Source organism: Carica papaya, chromosome 4 (assembly GCF_054855325.1).
Source record: "Carica papaya isolate Zhongbai chromosome 4, ASM5485532v1, whole genome shotgun sequence".
NCBI classification, from domain to species: domain Eukaryota; kingdom Viridiplantae; phylum Streptophyta; class Magnoliopsida; order Brassicales; family Caricaceae; genus Carica; species Carica papaya.
In genome coordinates, this window is record NC_142312.1 from 29150268 (window position 1) to 29167813 (window position 17546).

At 32.5% G+C, this 17546-nt stretch overlaps 3 protein-coding genes across 4 annotated transcripts; 2 read left to right on the top strand and 1 right to left on the bottom strand.

Moving 5' to 3' along the window:
• The first annotated feature begins 539 nt into the window (after positions 1-539).
• LOC110813618 (seed imbibition 1) lies at positions 540-5209 on the top strand. The gene is made up of 12 exons (XM_022040834.2): positions 540-1092; positions 1427-1677; positions 1786-1876; positions 1968-2016; positions 2129-2220; positions 2721-2828; positions 2926-3471; positions 3553-3694; positions 3796-3863; positions 3953-4087; positions 4176-4393; positions 4707-5209. The coding sequence occupies exons 1-12, from the start codon at positions 902-904 to the stop codon at positions 5075-5077; spliced, it is 2262 nt and encodes a 753-aa protein (XP_021896526.2). The 5' UTR covers positions 540-901; the 3' UTR covers positions 5078-5209.
• A 2007-nt stretch (positions 5210-7216) lies between these two features.
• Positions 7217-8057, top strand: LOC110813603 (glycine-rich protein / oleosin). Its single transcript, XM_022040814.2, has one exon. The coding sequence runs from the start codon at positions 7360-7362 to the stop codon at positions 7795-7797; it is 438 nt and encodes a 145-aa protein (XP_021896506.2). The 5' UTR covers positions 7217-7359; the 3' UTR covers positions 7798-8057.
• A 335-nt stretch (positions 8058-8392) lies between these two features.
• Positions 8393-15125, bottom strand: LOC110813611 (Cysteinyl-tRNA synthetase, class Ia family protein). Of its 2 annotated transcripts, none has more exons than XM_088218813.1 (10): positions 14723-15125; positions 12697-12922; positions 11970-12033; positions 11511-11672; positions 10966-11136; positions 10283-10564; positions 10068-10193; positions 9461-9715; positions 9231-9344; positions 8393-8938 (listed from the first exon to the last, which is right to left on the bottom strand). In XM_088218813.1, the coding sequence occupies exons 2-10, from the start codon at positions 12861-12863 to the stop codon at positions 8924-8926; spliced, it is 1356 nt and encodes a 451-aa protein (XP_088074939.1). In that variant the 5' UTR covers positions 12864-12922; positions 14723-15125; the 3' UTR covers positions 8393-8923. The 2 variants fall into 2 exon arrangements, with proteins under 2 accessions (XP_088074939.1, XP_088074938.1); XM_088218812.1 differs by having other exon boundaries at positions 8393-8930; positions 14723-15124.
• Positions 15126-17546: the final 2421 nt, after the last annotated feature.

The following is a 17546-nucleotide window of genomic DNA, read 5'->3' on the forward strand; positions in this document are numbered from 1 at the left end:
ATACATATGTATAGATTTGCGTTTCTTCAAGTGCATTGTGATGGGTTTAATTATAAAGTATGGTCTTTTCATTGCATTGACCCATTTCATAAATTATTATAAAATTGAAAGAGTCAAGTAAAAGAACCAAAAGACTTAAATGCCAACAAGGATCTGACGTGGTTACACGTGTCTTTGCATTGCTTTAAATCCATTTTGGTCATCCAAAACTTCACGTCAATTTCAATTTAATATTATTTTAAAATTAATATATATTTTTTTATTACAAAAGAGTTTAATAAATTAAACTACATAAAAATTCTTCGAGAGATCATTAAACACTCAATTAGTCTGCGTATTTAAAATTTTAAATTTATTTTAAAAAAATAATTAAATATTTATTAAAAAAACAAAAATATCTATTCCCATGTGAACGAAAAATTTATTTTTATTTTTCACCTTTTCATTAATTTTCTTTTTACGCGGCCAAGTTGCTGCATCAAATTATTTTTAAAAAAAATAAAAAAGAAAAGAGAACAGTTGATTGATTAGCTGATTCCCGCCGCGCCATGAATGACTGCCAACCATTTTTCAATTTGTGATCTTGACACAGAAAAATTCTCTTCCCCCGCCCAAGTTACTCGATTGCAATTTGCTTATTTTCCAGGTACTCGTCAGCTAAAATCATAACACCATCATGATTTGCAGTACACCTCTTCTTTCTCTTTTCCACGACCTTTTCATGATCGTTATAAATACCCTCCACCGGTTATCATTGTTTGCATCTGCTCGTTTTCTCCGCTCTTGTTTCAGACTAAACTCTATTGGGTTGCAGTCGGTTTCCCTATTCTTTTCTTTTTGCTTTGTGTTTTTCTTTCTCAAAGCAAATTGATACTATTGGTGTTGGATTGGAGGAGAGAAGATGACAGTTGGTGCAGGAATCAGTGCGAGTGATGGGGGATTGATGGTGTTGGGGAAGAGAGTATTGCATGATCTGAAGGAGAACATAGTGGTGACGCCTGCATCAGGAGCCGCTCTCATCAATGGAGCATTTATTGGTGTTACCTCGGATCAGATTGGGAGTCGCAGGGTCTTCCCGATTGGGAAGCTTGAGTATGTTCCACTTAGCTTTCTCAGTTTTTCAAATGTTTGGTCATTGTATTTTTCTTCTTTTAATTGCTGTTTGGTTTCCGAGAAAACAGGGAGAGAAAAAGGAAAAGAAAGTCATATGTGATGTGGGTTTTGATTAAATAAACATTGCTGATGAAATTTTCTTGAGTATGGACCGTTTAGCTTTCTGGGTATTCCAAACGTTCGGTCGTTTTTCTTTTGTTTTTCTGTTTGATTCCCGATAAAACTGAGGGAGAAAGAGGAAAAGAAAATCATATGTGAGGCGGGTTTTGGTTAAATAAGCATCACCATAAAATGTTGCTAATGAAATTTGCAGGGGATTACGGTTCATGTGTGTTTTCCGGTTCAAGTTGTGGTGGATGACACAGAGAATGGGTAATTGTGGGCGAGATATACCATTTGAGACCCAGTTTTTGCTGGTTGAAGTGAACGATGGTTCTCATTTTGACAATGGAGATGAAGACCAATCTGCTTTATATGCTGTGTTTCTACCAATTCTTGAGGGAGATTTCAGAGCTGTTCTTCAGGGGAATGAAGATAATGAATTGGAGATTTGTTTGGAAAGTGGTATGTGAAGTAAAAATAAGGAATAACAACTTAAATCTGTCTTTTTGATGAATTTTAACAGATTAGATTATGATTGAAAATAATTAAAAATTAATGGATGATTTGCAGGAGATCCTGCTGTTCATGAATTTGAGGGGAGTCATCTGGTTTTTGTGGCGGCTGGATCTGACCCTTTTGACATCATCACTAGTGCTGTGAAGTAAATTTCATAATTCATATGATATCCTTCAATTTCTGTTGTTTCTTAGTCAGGGTTTTCTCCACTGATGTTCATCTCTGATTGTGAACAGAACTGTCGAGAAACATTTGCAGACCTTTGCTCATCGTGAGAGAAAGAAGGTAATTCTTCTTTTCTCTATTACCTTTTTTTCTTAACTTTGTTGTTAAAAAAAATTATTTATACTGATTAATGATTCACTGACTCATGATGTTTATTTGCTTCATGGTTCAGATGCCAGACATGTTGAACTGGTTTGGCTGGTGTACCTGGGATGCCTACTACACTGATGTCACTGCAGAGGGTGTGAAGCAAGGATTAGAAAGGTAATGCTTTTCACGGATGTGAAATATTAAGTTCCATTATCAATCATTCCAAGGAGGCATTAGGTTTGGATAAGTGTTATATGATCGTAAAGGGTTATTTTTTGGGAAGTAAGTAAAAAATGCATTCTTGTTTTGCCTATAAATAATATTCAAGTAATGAGTGTTTGATAAACAAATATCTATAAATTAAAAGTTTTAACCAAATAAATAGTAAGTACACTCAAATAAGAATTTGATAATTTATAATCGGATTATTTTGCTGGAAATCATAAAAAAGAAAGTTGGATTTTTTACATAGCTTATAAACTAGGAAAAACATATGTTGGTGTTAATAAGTTTTATTTTAATTTATGAGACAGTAGCTTATAACCCAAAAACACAGAACAAACTTACTTTTGTGCATATTTAGGTCAAACTGCAAGTATTGTTTTCCTATGATGGAGTAGAGTCTTCTTTGCTGTACCATCATGAATTATGTGCTAACTGCGATTCTTGCACAGCTTGGAGGAAGGTGGAATTCCCCCAAAATTTGTTATAATCGATGATGGATGGCAATCTGTTGGCACGGACTACAACAGCATTGAATTCAAAGCTGATAACTCAGCCAAGTATAGCACTTGAACTAGAAGTTTGCTTTTTATTTTCTTCTGCATTTTGATATTCCATTTAGTAACAATTTTTGCCACTCTTGGTTGTCTTCACCAGCTTTGCAAACAGATTAGCTCATATCAAAGAGAACTACAAGTTCCAGAAAGATGGCAAAGAGGGTCAGAGAGTAGAGGATCCAGCTCTAGGGCTTCGCCACATTGTCAGCTATATAAAAGACAAACATGCTTTGAAGTATGTTTATGTGTGGCATGCAATAACCGGATACTGGGGAGGTGTTAACCCTGGTATTGCAGAAATGGAGCATTATGAATCGAAGGTGGCCTATCCTGTTTCATCACCTGGTGTTCAGTCCAATGAGGCTTGCGATTGTCTGAACAACATAACTCAGAATGGACTTGGCCTTGTGAATCCTGAGAAAGTTTTCAACTTCTATGATGAACTCCACTCTTATCTTGCCTCATCTGGCATTGACGGTGTCAAAGTTGATGTTCAGAACATCCTTGAAACTCTAGGGGCAGGTCATGGTGGAAGGGTAAAACTCGCAAGAAAATACCATCAAGCATTAGAAGCATCTATCTCAAGAAACTTTCCCGATAATGGAATCATCTCTTGCATGAGTCATAACACAGATAGTTTGTATAGGTAAGGTTTATATCCAACTTATTGCTGACAGAGCTTTTAAGAAAATGTCAGCTGTTCTAATATCTTATTTGGTGAATGCAGTGCAAAACGAACAGCTGTTATACGAGCATCCGATGATTTCTGGCCTAGAGATCCTGCATCACATACAATTCATATTGCATCAGTTGCTTATAATACAATTTTTCTTGGGGAATTTATGCAGCCAGACTGGGATATGTTCCATGTAAGCTAACTTTTTTTTGAAAAAATTCTTCTAAGAATCCCATCCCATATAATTATGGGGTTATTCGATGGATGTAACTTCAAATTGCTTTCTTACGGCAGAGTTTACACCCAATGGCTGAATATCATGGAGCAGCTCGCGCTGTAGGTGGATGTGCTATTTATGTGAGGTAGATATTTTATCATGACTTCATACCAGTTTTACCTAGTGCCAGCTAAGAAATCATAAGTATGTCTCGATGTCTAATATCTTTTACAGTGACAAGCCTGGACACCATGACTTTAATCTTCTGAGAAAGCTTGTGCTTCCTGATGGTTCTATATTGAGGGCAAAACTTCCAGGAAGGCCGACAAGGGATTGCTTGTTTAATGATCCTGCCAGAGATGGGAAAAGGTAAAGAAAGAAAGATAAACTGATCGATACTGTTTCGTGGAATACTCTTCGTCTCTATATGTTCATTTTGCTCTCTTGATGGTTTCAGCCTTTTAAAGATATGGAATATGAACAATTTCACGGGCATAATTGCTGTATTCAATTGTCAAGGAGCTGGATGGTGTCCAGTTGGGAAGAAAAACCTTATTCATGATCAACAACCAGGCACAATCACTGGTCTTGTTAGAGCCAAGGATGTAGATTATCTGCACAAAGTTGCTAATGAAGGTTGGACAGGAGATGCTATCTTATATTCTCATCTTGGTGGTAAGTTAAGGATGCTTTTATTTCTTAAAATTACAGTTGAACTTGTTATTAGTAACAATAAAAGCTAATACAAATAACAAGTTAAGCTTTCTCCTACTGCCAAAAATGGTGTAGGAGTTTGAGATCTGGGTTCAAACTTGGAGCTTCATTTTCCTTGCATATTTATATCTTGATACATCTATCTGTATTAATATTTGCAACTTCGGATTGCTCTTTTCTATTAGTTTAAACTTTTATAAAAATTAGTCGATGAACTTAATGATTTTACATCAAGGATTTCCTAACTAACACTTTCTGGTACGAACTTTTCCAGGCGAGGTAGTTTATTTGCCAAACGATGCATCTTTGCCGATTACACTGAAGTCTCGAGAATATGAAGTTTTGACCGTGGTTCCAGTGAAGGAATTTTCTAGTGGAGTTAAATTGGGTGCCATTGGTCTACTCAAGATGTTCAATTCAGGAGGAGCCATTAGTGAGTTGGAGTATGAATGCAGTGCAAGCGTGAGAATGAAGGTTCGAGGATGTGGGTTGTTCGGGTTCTACTCTTCAGCTCAACCGAAGAGCATAACAGTGGATGGAGAGGAGATGGAGTTTAGATATGAAGAAGAAAGTGGCTTGACCTCACTTAATCTCAGAGTTCCCAAGGAAGAGCTGTACCTTTGGAGCATGCATATTGAGTTATGAACTCAAATTCTTTGCATTTAAATCCCCATTGGATCCAACACTAAATTTGCTCCTCATGTCTTTATCTATATAACAAGATGATAGATTATACATATATATATATATATTTTAATATCAGAGATTCAATTTTAACTCTTATTATACTGCATATTACCTTATACTTCAAAAAAAACATTCTACTAAAAATAAGCTATCATACTTTTTAAAGTATAAGGTAATATGCAGTATACTTGAGTTAGATAAAAGTTAAAATTGATTCTCTAATATTAAAATATGTATATATATATATATATATATACATAATTGTTGGGTCAAAATAGGTTAATTTAATAAATGTAATAGAATTAAATAATTCCATTGTACACAACTAATCTCTCTTCTCCACTCTTACCTCACTTTTTTGTTAGATTTTCTCAAGAAAGATTTAGAACTATTATAGCTTTTTAGTTTAGATATTCTTTTACATAATTATTGTTTTTTACTTTCCTATCGTTGATTTCAAAATTTATATGTTATTTATTAGTAATTTTAATCTTTATGTCAATTTAATCCGATATAATTTTTATTAGGTCATTGTAAAAATTTCATCATATTAGTTTAAAATTGACATTAAATTTATATTTCAAATTATAAATATGTTAACTTTGATTATTTTTTAAAATAAATAGTTCTTTTATTTTCTTCATAATTTCTCCTTCTTAAACCTTAAATGCGACAATAAGTATATATGATTGGTTCTGAAAAATCAAACTTCAAAAATAACTTCTACTAAAATGAGAAAGCTCAAACTTGTATAAATTTCATACTACATATCAAATCTTACTAGTATATAGAATTGTTTCGTATTAACTTTTTTTAGTCAATGATGATCGGCCTAAGTTTAAAAACAATTAACGTTAGAATTTGAATTGACATAAGTTTAGAGAAGTTACGCCTTAAAAGAGCTAACTATTAAGTTTAGGGAATTCAAACCCGTATAAAACTTCATATTTAATTCACATACTTTTGGTGTATTATAAGTCTCATACTTCATATCCCCAATGACTACATCTTTTTAACTACTCCCATGTGAATACTCTAATTATGCATCCCATGATTACAACTTGAAGAAACATTGGAATTCTAATATTATTAATTTAGATTTATGATAATCACATCTGAAAACTATATATTAAGATTTAAGAGCTTAAATTTATATAAACTTCGTATCGAGGTTGTGTACCTCGAATTTGATATCAAAGTCCCACAATTTTAACATAAATTCAAACTTTACACCTTATAATTAGTATATAACACTCCATCGTACTCTCCAAGTATAATATAATTATAACTCAAAAGGGATGATGGGTAACCCTAATATTATTAATACGAGTCATTGAGATATGCATCTCAAAGACTAACTTTTTAAATTGGAGAACTTGAACTCGTAACCTGTACCAAAATTACACTAGTTCGACATAGAATCTACTTTTCTTTCCTTACAATTAGCACAAAATAATATTATTTATCTCTTTTAGTTATCCTCTAACCCTAATCTTTCCTCTCAAATTGGTCTTTTATGTTTTTATTTCTATATTTTCCTCTTGAGTGCTTCTTTGTGAGTTGAATTTTGTCTCCTGTTACGATTTTCCTTCTACTTTCTTGATTTGGGTTTGGGTTGGATTTTGTGAGAACAGAAAAAATAACATACTAGAATTTGAGTTTTTTTTTTCTGGTTTTATTATTAATTGTGTTAGACAAGACAGCAATCAGCTAATTTAGCACATATATATATATATATGTGTGTGTGTAAATGAGGAACTTCATAAATTACTCTTCTCGTTTACACATCCATTTTAACAAATAACAGTATATGTTATGTTAAAAAAAAAAAAGAATATCATATATATACATATATAAAACTTTACGTGAAATTCAAACTATAAGCTTTAAATTTAAATAATTTCTTTATTTTGAAAAAAAAAATTATTTTTTTACTTAAAAATAATTATCAATTCTCAAATAAATTTTATGCCGAAAATTTTAAAATTATCTGTTATTTCCAGGGATAATAACTGGTAGAGACAGAAAAGATGATGTAATCACGTGTCACCACAGGGATTGTTACAGCTGCCATGACAGGAGACTGCCGCGAGAGCTCCAATACACCCCATCTCAACAACACGTCTCGTATTTATATACATATACATATATCTCCACCTGTTAACTACACACACGTCCTTCTCCATGTCATACGATCCACCTCCTTCGCCACGAAAGATCAAGGCGATCGATCCATCCTAATGGCCGACGAAGATCGACAGATTATCATCTCCTACGGTGGACCCAGCCACCATATCAGCCGGACGACTTTAGTCGGTGCCACGGTGGCCGGCGTTTCCGTAGCCGGCCCGCTTGTGGTGATCGTGGGGTTCAGTTTATTGGCGACGGGAATCTTGTTCTTGATAACTTTACCTTTGCTGGTGATATTCGGTCCGTTGTTGTTCGGAGCTGCCTTGGTTATCGCCGGAGCCTTGGCTGGGTTTGGGGCTGCTGCGACCATGGCGGTTGTAGGGCTGTCCCTGCTTTCATGGAGCTTCAGAGAAGTTGGACGACGTCGTTTTGGTTATGGTGGGTGTCCGGCAGCGGCAGTGGTTGGTGTTGAGGAGAGCGGGGACTTGCGGCAGCAGAAGGTGGCGATGGACTCGGCTGGTAACGAGGATGAGATAAATAGAGGGTGATTATTAGGATTATTACATATAATATATATATATATATATATATATATATATATATACAGACACACTTCTTGAGCACTTTAGATCTCTAAGTGTTGTTTTCCTTTTTTTTTTTTTTTTGGGGTGGGGGAAGTGGTTGGTTCTTTGTTTATCTGTTGTTGTTTATTTAGCTAATGATTTATTTTTTTTATTGTATATAGCTATGTTTGCAAATCAACAATGAATAAGAAACTTATCTGGAGCCATGCGGCGAGAGTTCTATATACGCGGTGTAGGCATATATATGTATGTATTGTGTTATGTACGTATATATGTATATATTGGTTTAACCCAAAATTATTGAATAACATTTTTATCAATATTCACCTGAGGTTGAATGACTTGATAAAGGGAGATCTATTCACATTTTATATAAAATGTCTCTTCGTAACTTAATGGGAAGATTAAAATTCCTTCACCCAGGCAATTAGGTCTCTAAACACTTTCAGATCCTTTAACACTAAACTAATCTGCAGAACTGATGATCATTCGGCATGTCGGATAATGCAATTAATTTAAGAACAATATATTGTCTTACCCAAAATTGTAAAACCCAAAATTGTCTAACCAAGCTTCTGTATTGTATATAATATAAGCTGAAAATAATTTATCCAGATAGGTTTTCCAACTTAACCTAATCTCTCTTTGTGTTCTGAAAACTTGTAAGTCAGCAGAAAAATGTTACAACATAAATCAACGTTATGAAGTTGTCAGTATACAACCTGCTCAAGTAGATCGAAACATACCACACCTGTAATCAGATGCGCTCCGATTTGACTGCGCCCTAATCAAGGCTTAGACACCATCAATTCAATGCCAGGTTTCAACTTCTGTTGTTCAAATGGTGGCATCTTTTGCTCTCCGTTGACTTCAGATGTCTCCTGATCCTGTCCGGATGGAACGCATGGCCTCCAGACTGTTTCCGCGCCAACATCCATAAGCGCAATTCCTTTTGCTGTCAGATCAGTTCTGATCTGATCACTCATCTTGAAATCTTTGTTTTTCCTGGCAGTTACTCTTTCTTCAATCAGACCTAATACCTCGTCTTCTTCCAGCCCTGCTCTGTCCAAAGCCTTCTTTTTCAACTCCTTCAGAACCTGTTCAACTGAACTTAATGTCAGATGAGCACTTTTTCCAAAAGGGAGATCTCTATGGATATGTTTCATTCCAAATTTGAACTCAAGATAAATCCAAATAACCACTGTAAATTATATTAATTTTGATAAAATTTAAAATAAATTCCTTCAGTTCCAACGGAATTTTTTTTTAGTGAACTCAATTCAAGTCTAAAAGTTTAATCTAAAGTTCAAATTGAGAAGAATCTCAAAAAAAAATTTGACTTATTCCAAACACATAATAAGGGATGCACAAATAAAGAGTTAGCCGATGCTCATCACCTCAGCATAGTTAAGATTGAACAGCAACCCCAGAACATCCAAAATTTCAACAACTGCCTTTTCAACTTCAAGGAGGGACCGAATAAATGATACTTTTTGTTTAGCTGGCATCTTCTGTAAAATGACAAAAAGATGCACTTTCTTTCTGTTATTTACGTAGAGTAGGGAAAGAAAGAGAGACGAGACATTGAAAAAGGCACACTTAGAAAAGAACCCGGATTCAGTCATACCTTGATCTTCTTCAAAGAACCATTTATGATTTTCAAAGCTTCTTGGAATGTACCAGTCAGTATACTGGCAGTATTTAAATCATCTGACATTTTAGCCTGGAACTCACGTTGTAGACTATTGACACAGTCAAAGCACTTTTCGGCATCAGGCGAAACACCAACCTTTTTGCCATCCTTGGCAATCCCAGCATTTATGCCAACTTTGGATATTTCTTCTTGATATGGTGATATGGCATCATGAAGATCTTGCAAAGTCTAGCAACCACATAAAATTGAGGTTAATAACATAGGATTTCACATGCATTTTTTCTCTTTATTCTAAAAATTGGTGATAAAGCAATCAAAAATATTAATTGACCAGGTTGCACATGCATATCAAACATAAACAGACGGCTCCGAGAAACAGATGAAATTTCAATAGTTATATCTCAATTGACAATGCAGAAACTGCTTCAATATTTCTATATGCAAATGGCTGAAATTGCAAATTTTAATTATAAATCTGCTCAGTGTTGCTTCTACTTCAGAAGCATCCCTGTTGACCAGTCTACAAAATGTCAACATTTTTCTAATTAAATATCTTCGAAGGTTCAATAAAGCTTCTGACCTGGTATACATAATAAACAGCATCAGAAGCACTTTCCAGCTGGGAAATTGTGTAATTGAGAGGAGAGCGATAGTGTGCACTTATCAAGAAATGCCTTAAAGCCAGTGGATGGTACCTAGCAATAATCTGTGTAAAAATGGAGGGGTTACATAACTTAGTATAGATAGTACAACTATCTTTTTTAAACATCAAAAAACACAATTAAGCCACTTTACCTCACGAATTGTGAAGAAATTGCCCAATGATTTTGACATTTTCTCGTTGTTATTAGTCACATGCCCATTATGCATCCAGTAGGCTATATTGCTCTCTTGGCATGCAGCAGAACTCTGCGCAATCTCGTTTTCGTGATGTGGAAATATCAAATCTATTCCACCTCCATGAATATCAAATTTGAATGTAAGATAATGAGCACTCATAGCACTGCATTCAATATGCCATCCTGGTCTTCCAGGACCCCATGGGCTGTCCCAGCTTGGTTCACCAGGTTTTGCAGCCTGAAATTAGTGGTCTAGGTCAAATATCTGACTCGCACACAGCAACTGATGCACATATATTTGCTTGTGGGTACACTAATATACATACAGCTTATTTGGTTGTGTGTGTGTGTGTGGGCGCATATATTGTCTTCTTCCTACTTGGACAACTATCCTAGCCATTAAATTTGTCTCAAGTATTTGGTTGTCCTATCATTTAAATCAAATAAAAGTAAGAAAATGTATATAATTTACAAAAAGAGTAGAAATTATGAATCCTATTACCAGGAAAGCCATGAAAACAACAAATATTATGTATTATCTTTTGAGTACTCGTAATTTGTAAAATTCTTCTCCCAGGAAAAAAAGGTAAAGCTGGTTTTGGAGGGCAGAGGGAAGTCAATTTGAATAGATTATCACACCTTCCACAGTGCGAAGTCAGCTGGATTACGCTTCCTTGAGTCAACAGCAACACGCTCACCAGCTCTATTATGTTCCAGCTTCTGTCCAGATAACTGGCCATAATTTGGGGATTTGTTAACAGAAAAAAACACATCTCCATCAACCACGTAGGCACAGTCATTGTTGATAATCTGCATATAGTCAATAGAGAGAGTTTAGAAAGTTGTTTCATGGTATTGGAGTCACGTCACTGTTCCGAAGTAACAATCTTCTTTGTCATGAATAAAGCCAGAACAAGCACCAAATTTCAGTGAAATTATAGGGCTACTTCTAACAAATTCTAAGCAAGGAAATGATTGCTTATACGTTGTAAGTCTAGTGAAATAATAATTTGCAATAAAGCAACATAGACAAACTTCAAGGGTCAGTAATATTAAGACGAAGGTTCACTCAAGAGTTCTATCTTAAATTTGCTTGTATCTGTAGCTAGCCTTGTAAAAAAATTCTTTTTTTCTATTTGATAGGAAACTCAAAGAGTAAGTGAGCATAGTAGCTAGATGAAAACCTGCTTTATCATATCCTTGATCTGCTCCATGTGTTCACTCACACGAGGCTGATATGTTGGTCGGAGACACTGAAGTGCATCCATGTCTTTAAGATATTCTTCACAGAATCTGTTGCTTAATTTCAACGGATCTTCTCCAGACTCATTTGCACGACGAATTATCTGCAGAGATCCAAAATTAAGCATTCTCTATAAAAGCCTAAGCAAAATTCGCAATAAGAAATTAATAATTCTCTGACAATACATGCTCAGTAGGGGACTAAGGGCTCTCAAGTCATGTCCTAACTAACCCAACACCCACCATTTCACCAAGTACATTATTGATTTTCAATAAAATATTTATACAGAATTTGCTGCCTAGATGTCACCCGGGGAAAAATATTATACTGTTTGTATACAAGTGCAATTTAAGATAACCGCATTCAAATATCTTAGTACAATATGCCATGACATTCCTACCTTGTCATCAACATCTGTAAAATTCCTGATATAAGTAACTTCATAGCCCAAATGTTTTAAGTACCTGCAAAATATCAGCTGAGATCAAGCCCACATAAGATTTTACATTAAGCATCCCTTCTACCTGGCTCAGATAGGGAGCAAATAATCCATTTGACACATCATTAAATTTGGCCTATTGCATATATTTTTTTCTTAATCTCCTTTTCATGATTCTATTCATAATTTGCAAGCAAAAGCTGAGAAGTCATCATCAGAGCAAAATAAATTCCTCATATATCATCTTTTGATTATTCTAGGAAAAATTCATCAAAGCAACATAATTCCTTTGTATCTTCAGCTCCTTCAGAAATCTTATTTCTGTTCTCTCTATGAAAGAACAGCAACTTCTCGGACTGAAGCTGGTGCATATAATCTGTAGAGACCAAATTCAAAAACAAATACCCTACCTCTTCCCATATGCTATCCAAGAAATATAGAATTGGTTCTGTCAACATTGAATTTAACAAAGAAACTGCTTACAAAAGAAGGGGAAAACAACCATATGAGTATAAACCTTCCTCATGAATCTGTGTCAATACAGTCAAGAAAATTCTAACATCAGGGCATACAGGAAATGTAAGTACAAGAATACATGCATTACATGCATTGCATGTACACATGGGTCCACATAAGGCACAGCTCTGAACATAACATTCATGAAACACACATCACAACCGGTATATACCTGTAGAGTATGTCAAAGGAGACAGCTGCACGAGCATGGCCAAGGTGGCTGAGATCATAGGAGGTTACACCACAGACATACATGCCAACCTTGCCAGGAATTTTCGGTACAAACACTTCCTTCTGTTGGGTCATTGAGTTGTAGACCTTAAATTCCTCCTTCTCCATTTTCTCCCAGATGAATAAAATTAAAATGACTCTCTCTTTTCTTGCCAACTATGCAGCAACTGCACATAAAGTTTTTATTTCACTTGAAATGGAAAAAATCAATAGGAGGAAATCAATACCAAAGAAAAAAAACAATACTGTGGCTACAAACCCAAATGACAGTGGGTTAGTATAATAATTAACAACTGGTCAATGCAGAAATATGAGGGAAGAAAATTGAAATAAGAAAGTATTCAACCAAACTTGGACCTTGAACCCTCAATAGTAAAACTCCTTTGGGCTCTAAAACCCATAAAAACTCAAAGGATGTCATAAACCATACACGGAAAAGGTAGATCACCACATCAAAAAACAATGAAGACATGGAGACTGTGAAAAACATAAACAACTGCTCATCCTATACGTGCTTTCATTTTCTTCCAACTTGCACTTACATTGCATTATTGTGGAGAGATTTTGGTTTTCCAAAAAATGGGTAGAAGAGAAATTAGCATATTATGGAAACTACTAGGAAAATTGAGCACAGAACATGGCTAAAAATGCAGCATCAGATTTCATTCGTCGAAATACTAATATTTACATTATCAATTACCAATATATACAGGGATCTTATATTGGTCATCAATGAAACAATCGCCAAAACAAAGTATATTTAACAAGTATGAAAAATAAACAAAGATCAAACCCATACCCTATGAATCTTCAATCACCTACCAAGGGCAATATCATGGAGATGCATGTATACCAACTCAAGGTTGCCGCATATCGAAATAATCAACCCACATGTAATAATACAAACAATAATTATATATACAAACAAGAATGAGTTTATTTCCCAAGGTAGGAATCCATATAAGTAACATTTTCACATACATAACTAAGAAACAACATTGAAAGACAAATTATGTTAAACTATCATATGAAAATTAATACATCTTACAAATAGTGACACCAATAAATGAAGTACCAATGTTGCATTTATGCAAACCTGCTCATTTACATAATTGCCCATATTTGGAGTTGCATACACATATAATGCAGAAAAAAGACACACGAGAAATGGCTCATAAGCCAAAATGTTGGTCAGAAATCAACAAAACAGTCATAACAAATCTGACCAGCGCATTAACACGGAGCAAACATTTACATTGAAAGTCAATATAAATCTTATTCCAGAACCCCAACATCAAAGTGTATGCATATATTATACTGAAAGTCAATATAAATCTTATTCCAGAACCCCAACATCAAAGTATTTGCATATATTAAACTGAAAGTCAATATAAATCTTATTCCAGAACCCCAACATCAAAGTATAAATCAGCCAAAAAATTAAAAATAAGAAATTGACAAAAAGAACTAAAGTTCACCAAACAAGAGAGTAACGCAAACATATGCAATGCCAGTAAGCTTATTTGGAGGACAAACCATCAAAGACTAGTTACAAATAAAAAAAAATGATCCAGGCAAAAAGGTTACGGAGATAAATAATGAGAGGAATATTTAATGCAGAAATGAGTAACAGACAAGTCTTTAACACGAATTAACTAGAGCATGATACGAATCTTAAACCTAAATGCGAGTATCAATAAAAAATCAAACGGAAAAAACCTACTGAAATCGGTTATACCATTCTCACATATCAAATACAAAACTAATGTTATGTTTTTAAGCAAGTAAATTGTTCTTTTGAAATTCATCTGCGGATGTATAGTTGGCTCAAACACTGAAAACCATATCCAAACAAATTTTAGTTAGAATTGAAATCAAATTCTATCAAACTTCGTACAGTTGAAAAGATACATTTGCTCATAACAGACCTAAAAGCAAGAAAACAACAAAGAAATGAAGGATTTTACCAGTCGAAAGAAAAGCTAAGCTTTAAGCACCAAAGCAGATAACGGCCGTTTCTTGTTTGCTGTGGCGAGAAAAGACCAATAGAAGTAACTGTATAAGACAAAAAGAGAATGAAAAAACGAGCTTTAGTGGCAAAATTGAAGGTGATGGACGGTAGATCGTGAGAGAACTGGGAGTTCTCTGTTTAGGGTTTCTATTGCAACTTGCGGTTAGTCTTTGGGAGACGTCAATGATGATGTACGCCACCGAGAAATGATCGAGATTGAGGAAAATTAAAGGCTTCCGGCGGCGAGGAAGCAGATAGAGAATGAATTTCCGGTTTTCACTTTCCTGTAGCAATGGCCGCTGAACAGGAAGACTGAATGAGGGGTTTATCATTTATATTACCTGTTCTCCTCGGGGAAACGGAAATGGGCATTTGGGATTTTATTTTATTTAATGTTTTGTTGTAATAATAATATTTGATTTAATAGGTTAAATAAAAATAAAATATTTAAATTTTATTTTTTATATTAAAATGAGGAGTTTAAATTCTTATAAATACGTAAAAATTATTATTATTTAACTGTATTATGTATTATTAATTGTTGTCTTATAATATTTAATTTAACTGATTTTATAATTTAATTTATTAATATATTAATAAATTTATAATTATTAAATTCAATTTTATTTTAATAAATTATAACATCTTTAAATTTTTGTTTGTATCAATAAGGTTTGAATGAAGTTTTTGTCAAATACATATATATAAATCCGAATGTAAATTTTTTATTTTTTTAGTTTATATTTAATATGATAATATATACAATTATCTTAGTTAAATTTTTTAAATATAAAAATATTTTTAGATATATTAATATAATAATCTCAATAATATTTATTTATTTAATGTAATAGTATGTAGTAATTATTTATTAAATACAATAATAAAATATAAATGTAATAATATTATTATGTAATTAATTTTTAACTAAATATAAACTCTATAAAAAAAAATTTTGATAACATATTTTTTTAATACTAAAGTGTGATAATTTTTTTTTATATTTTTATTAAAAATTTGTTTATCTTACATAATTTTTATTTTTATAAAATAATATTTATGTAATTTATAAATATACTTGTTATAATTTTATATATTTCACTCGACTATTAAATAAAATAATAAGATAAATGTATAAAATCATATATAACATATTTATAAAGATAAAAACGGAATATCGAAGATAGAGATGAGCGCTTGATTTTTTTTAAAATTTTTTATATATTTATTGATAAGACTTATATTACTATAATTACTATAAACAATATATGATTATAAAGAAATACATCTTCAACTTTTACTTGAAATACCCACAATAAGTTAATATTGCACTTAACATTTTATGTATTTAAAATGGTTAAAATATGAAAATGGTTATGTATTTTTTTTCTTGCATTTTTAGTTCATGTTTTTTTAAAAAAAATATTTTTTATTTAATTTAATATTTGTTAATGTATACTAATATAATAGTGTGTTTGTCACATGTAGCAAACTGAATACTTAATTATTTATATATAGATAAATTTAAACATTAAATGTCTCGTAATATTTAATATATAAAAAATATTTTGATTTTAATTATTTTTTATATAATAAAAAATTAAAAAAAAATATTTTTTTTAAAAATAGTATTATAACACAAAAATTCATTTGAGCATTTTAAAAATAATACATGAACTATTTTATTATCTTGGTTAAAATAAACACAATCTTTTTAAAAAAAATACTAACACATTTTTTGTCAAAAAAAGGCCAATAACACATTTAATATATTGATGTTTTCATTTTCACTAAGAGAACTATAATTCTAATTATCTTTTTAATTGTTTTGTTGAAGTAAATTGGAGAATATTATAGTATTTGAAATAAAAATATTATATACATATACAAAATGTGATTTTTAGTAGTTTTATTTACCTGAAATATTGTATTATTATAAAAATATATATCTTTCATAAATTAATTAAACTTTTTCATATCAAGATAGCATTTTAGTATATGAAAACTACATTGTATGTTATGGTGGCAAGCCATTGAGATTGAAATTTACATAAACTATATTGTTAGTCTAGCAACAGAAGAGGATAATGAATTGGGTTTTTGAATTCTAACTACTTTAAATTCTAAAATAACTATTAATAAGTTAAATGTTCATTTAGCTTACCAAATCAAACATTTAGTTCGTACTGCCAACTAATCTCAAGTAGGACTTTTTACCGATTCATATCACTAAGCAATATACAATATAATTTAAAAATAGCATGAGTGCTTTGCCACACGATTAAAGAAAATATGGAGAAAACGCAAGTGAAATTTATGTTGGTTTAATACAACTTATTTCATTATTTAAAGGAATCCACTTAAGAGTTTCACTATTTTCTCCCAAATCTTTTACAATGATAAGAGGATGAAATATTTAGCTCCTCGTATAATATATTTTTAACTTTCAAAAGTACATCAAGAACGTTTATTCTACATTTTGTAATATTCGGGTCCGAAAAAATGACCCGAGATAATTTTTTTCTATTTAATTTTTAATTTAAAAATTTAATTAATCTATTTTATTTTTATTTAAGTAAAATTTTGAGAAAAAATGAATTAGGAACGAGATTAAAAATAATTTTAAGCAAAAAAAGTAAAAATTTAGGTTCTTAAGATATTTTTTTTAAAAAAAATAGAAATAGGGGATCAAAGTGCAAATAGAGAAAGTTTGGTCATGTAGGACCGCCAAATCAGCAGTCTCGATGAATTGGAGCTCGTCGCGTGGTAAGACGTGTTGA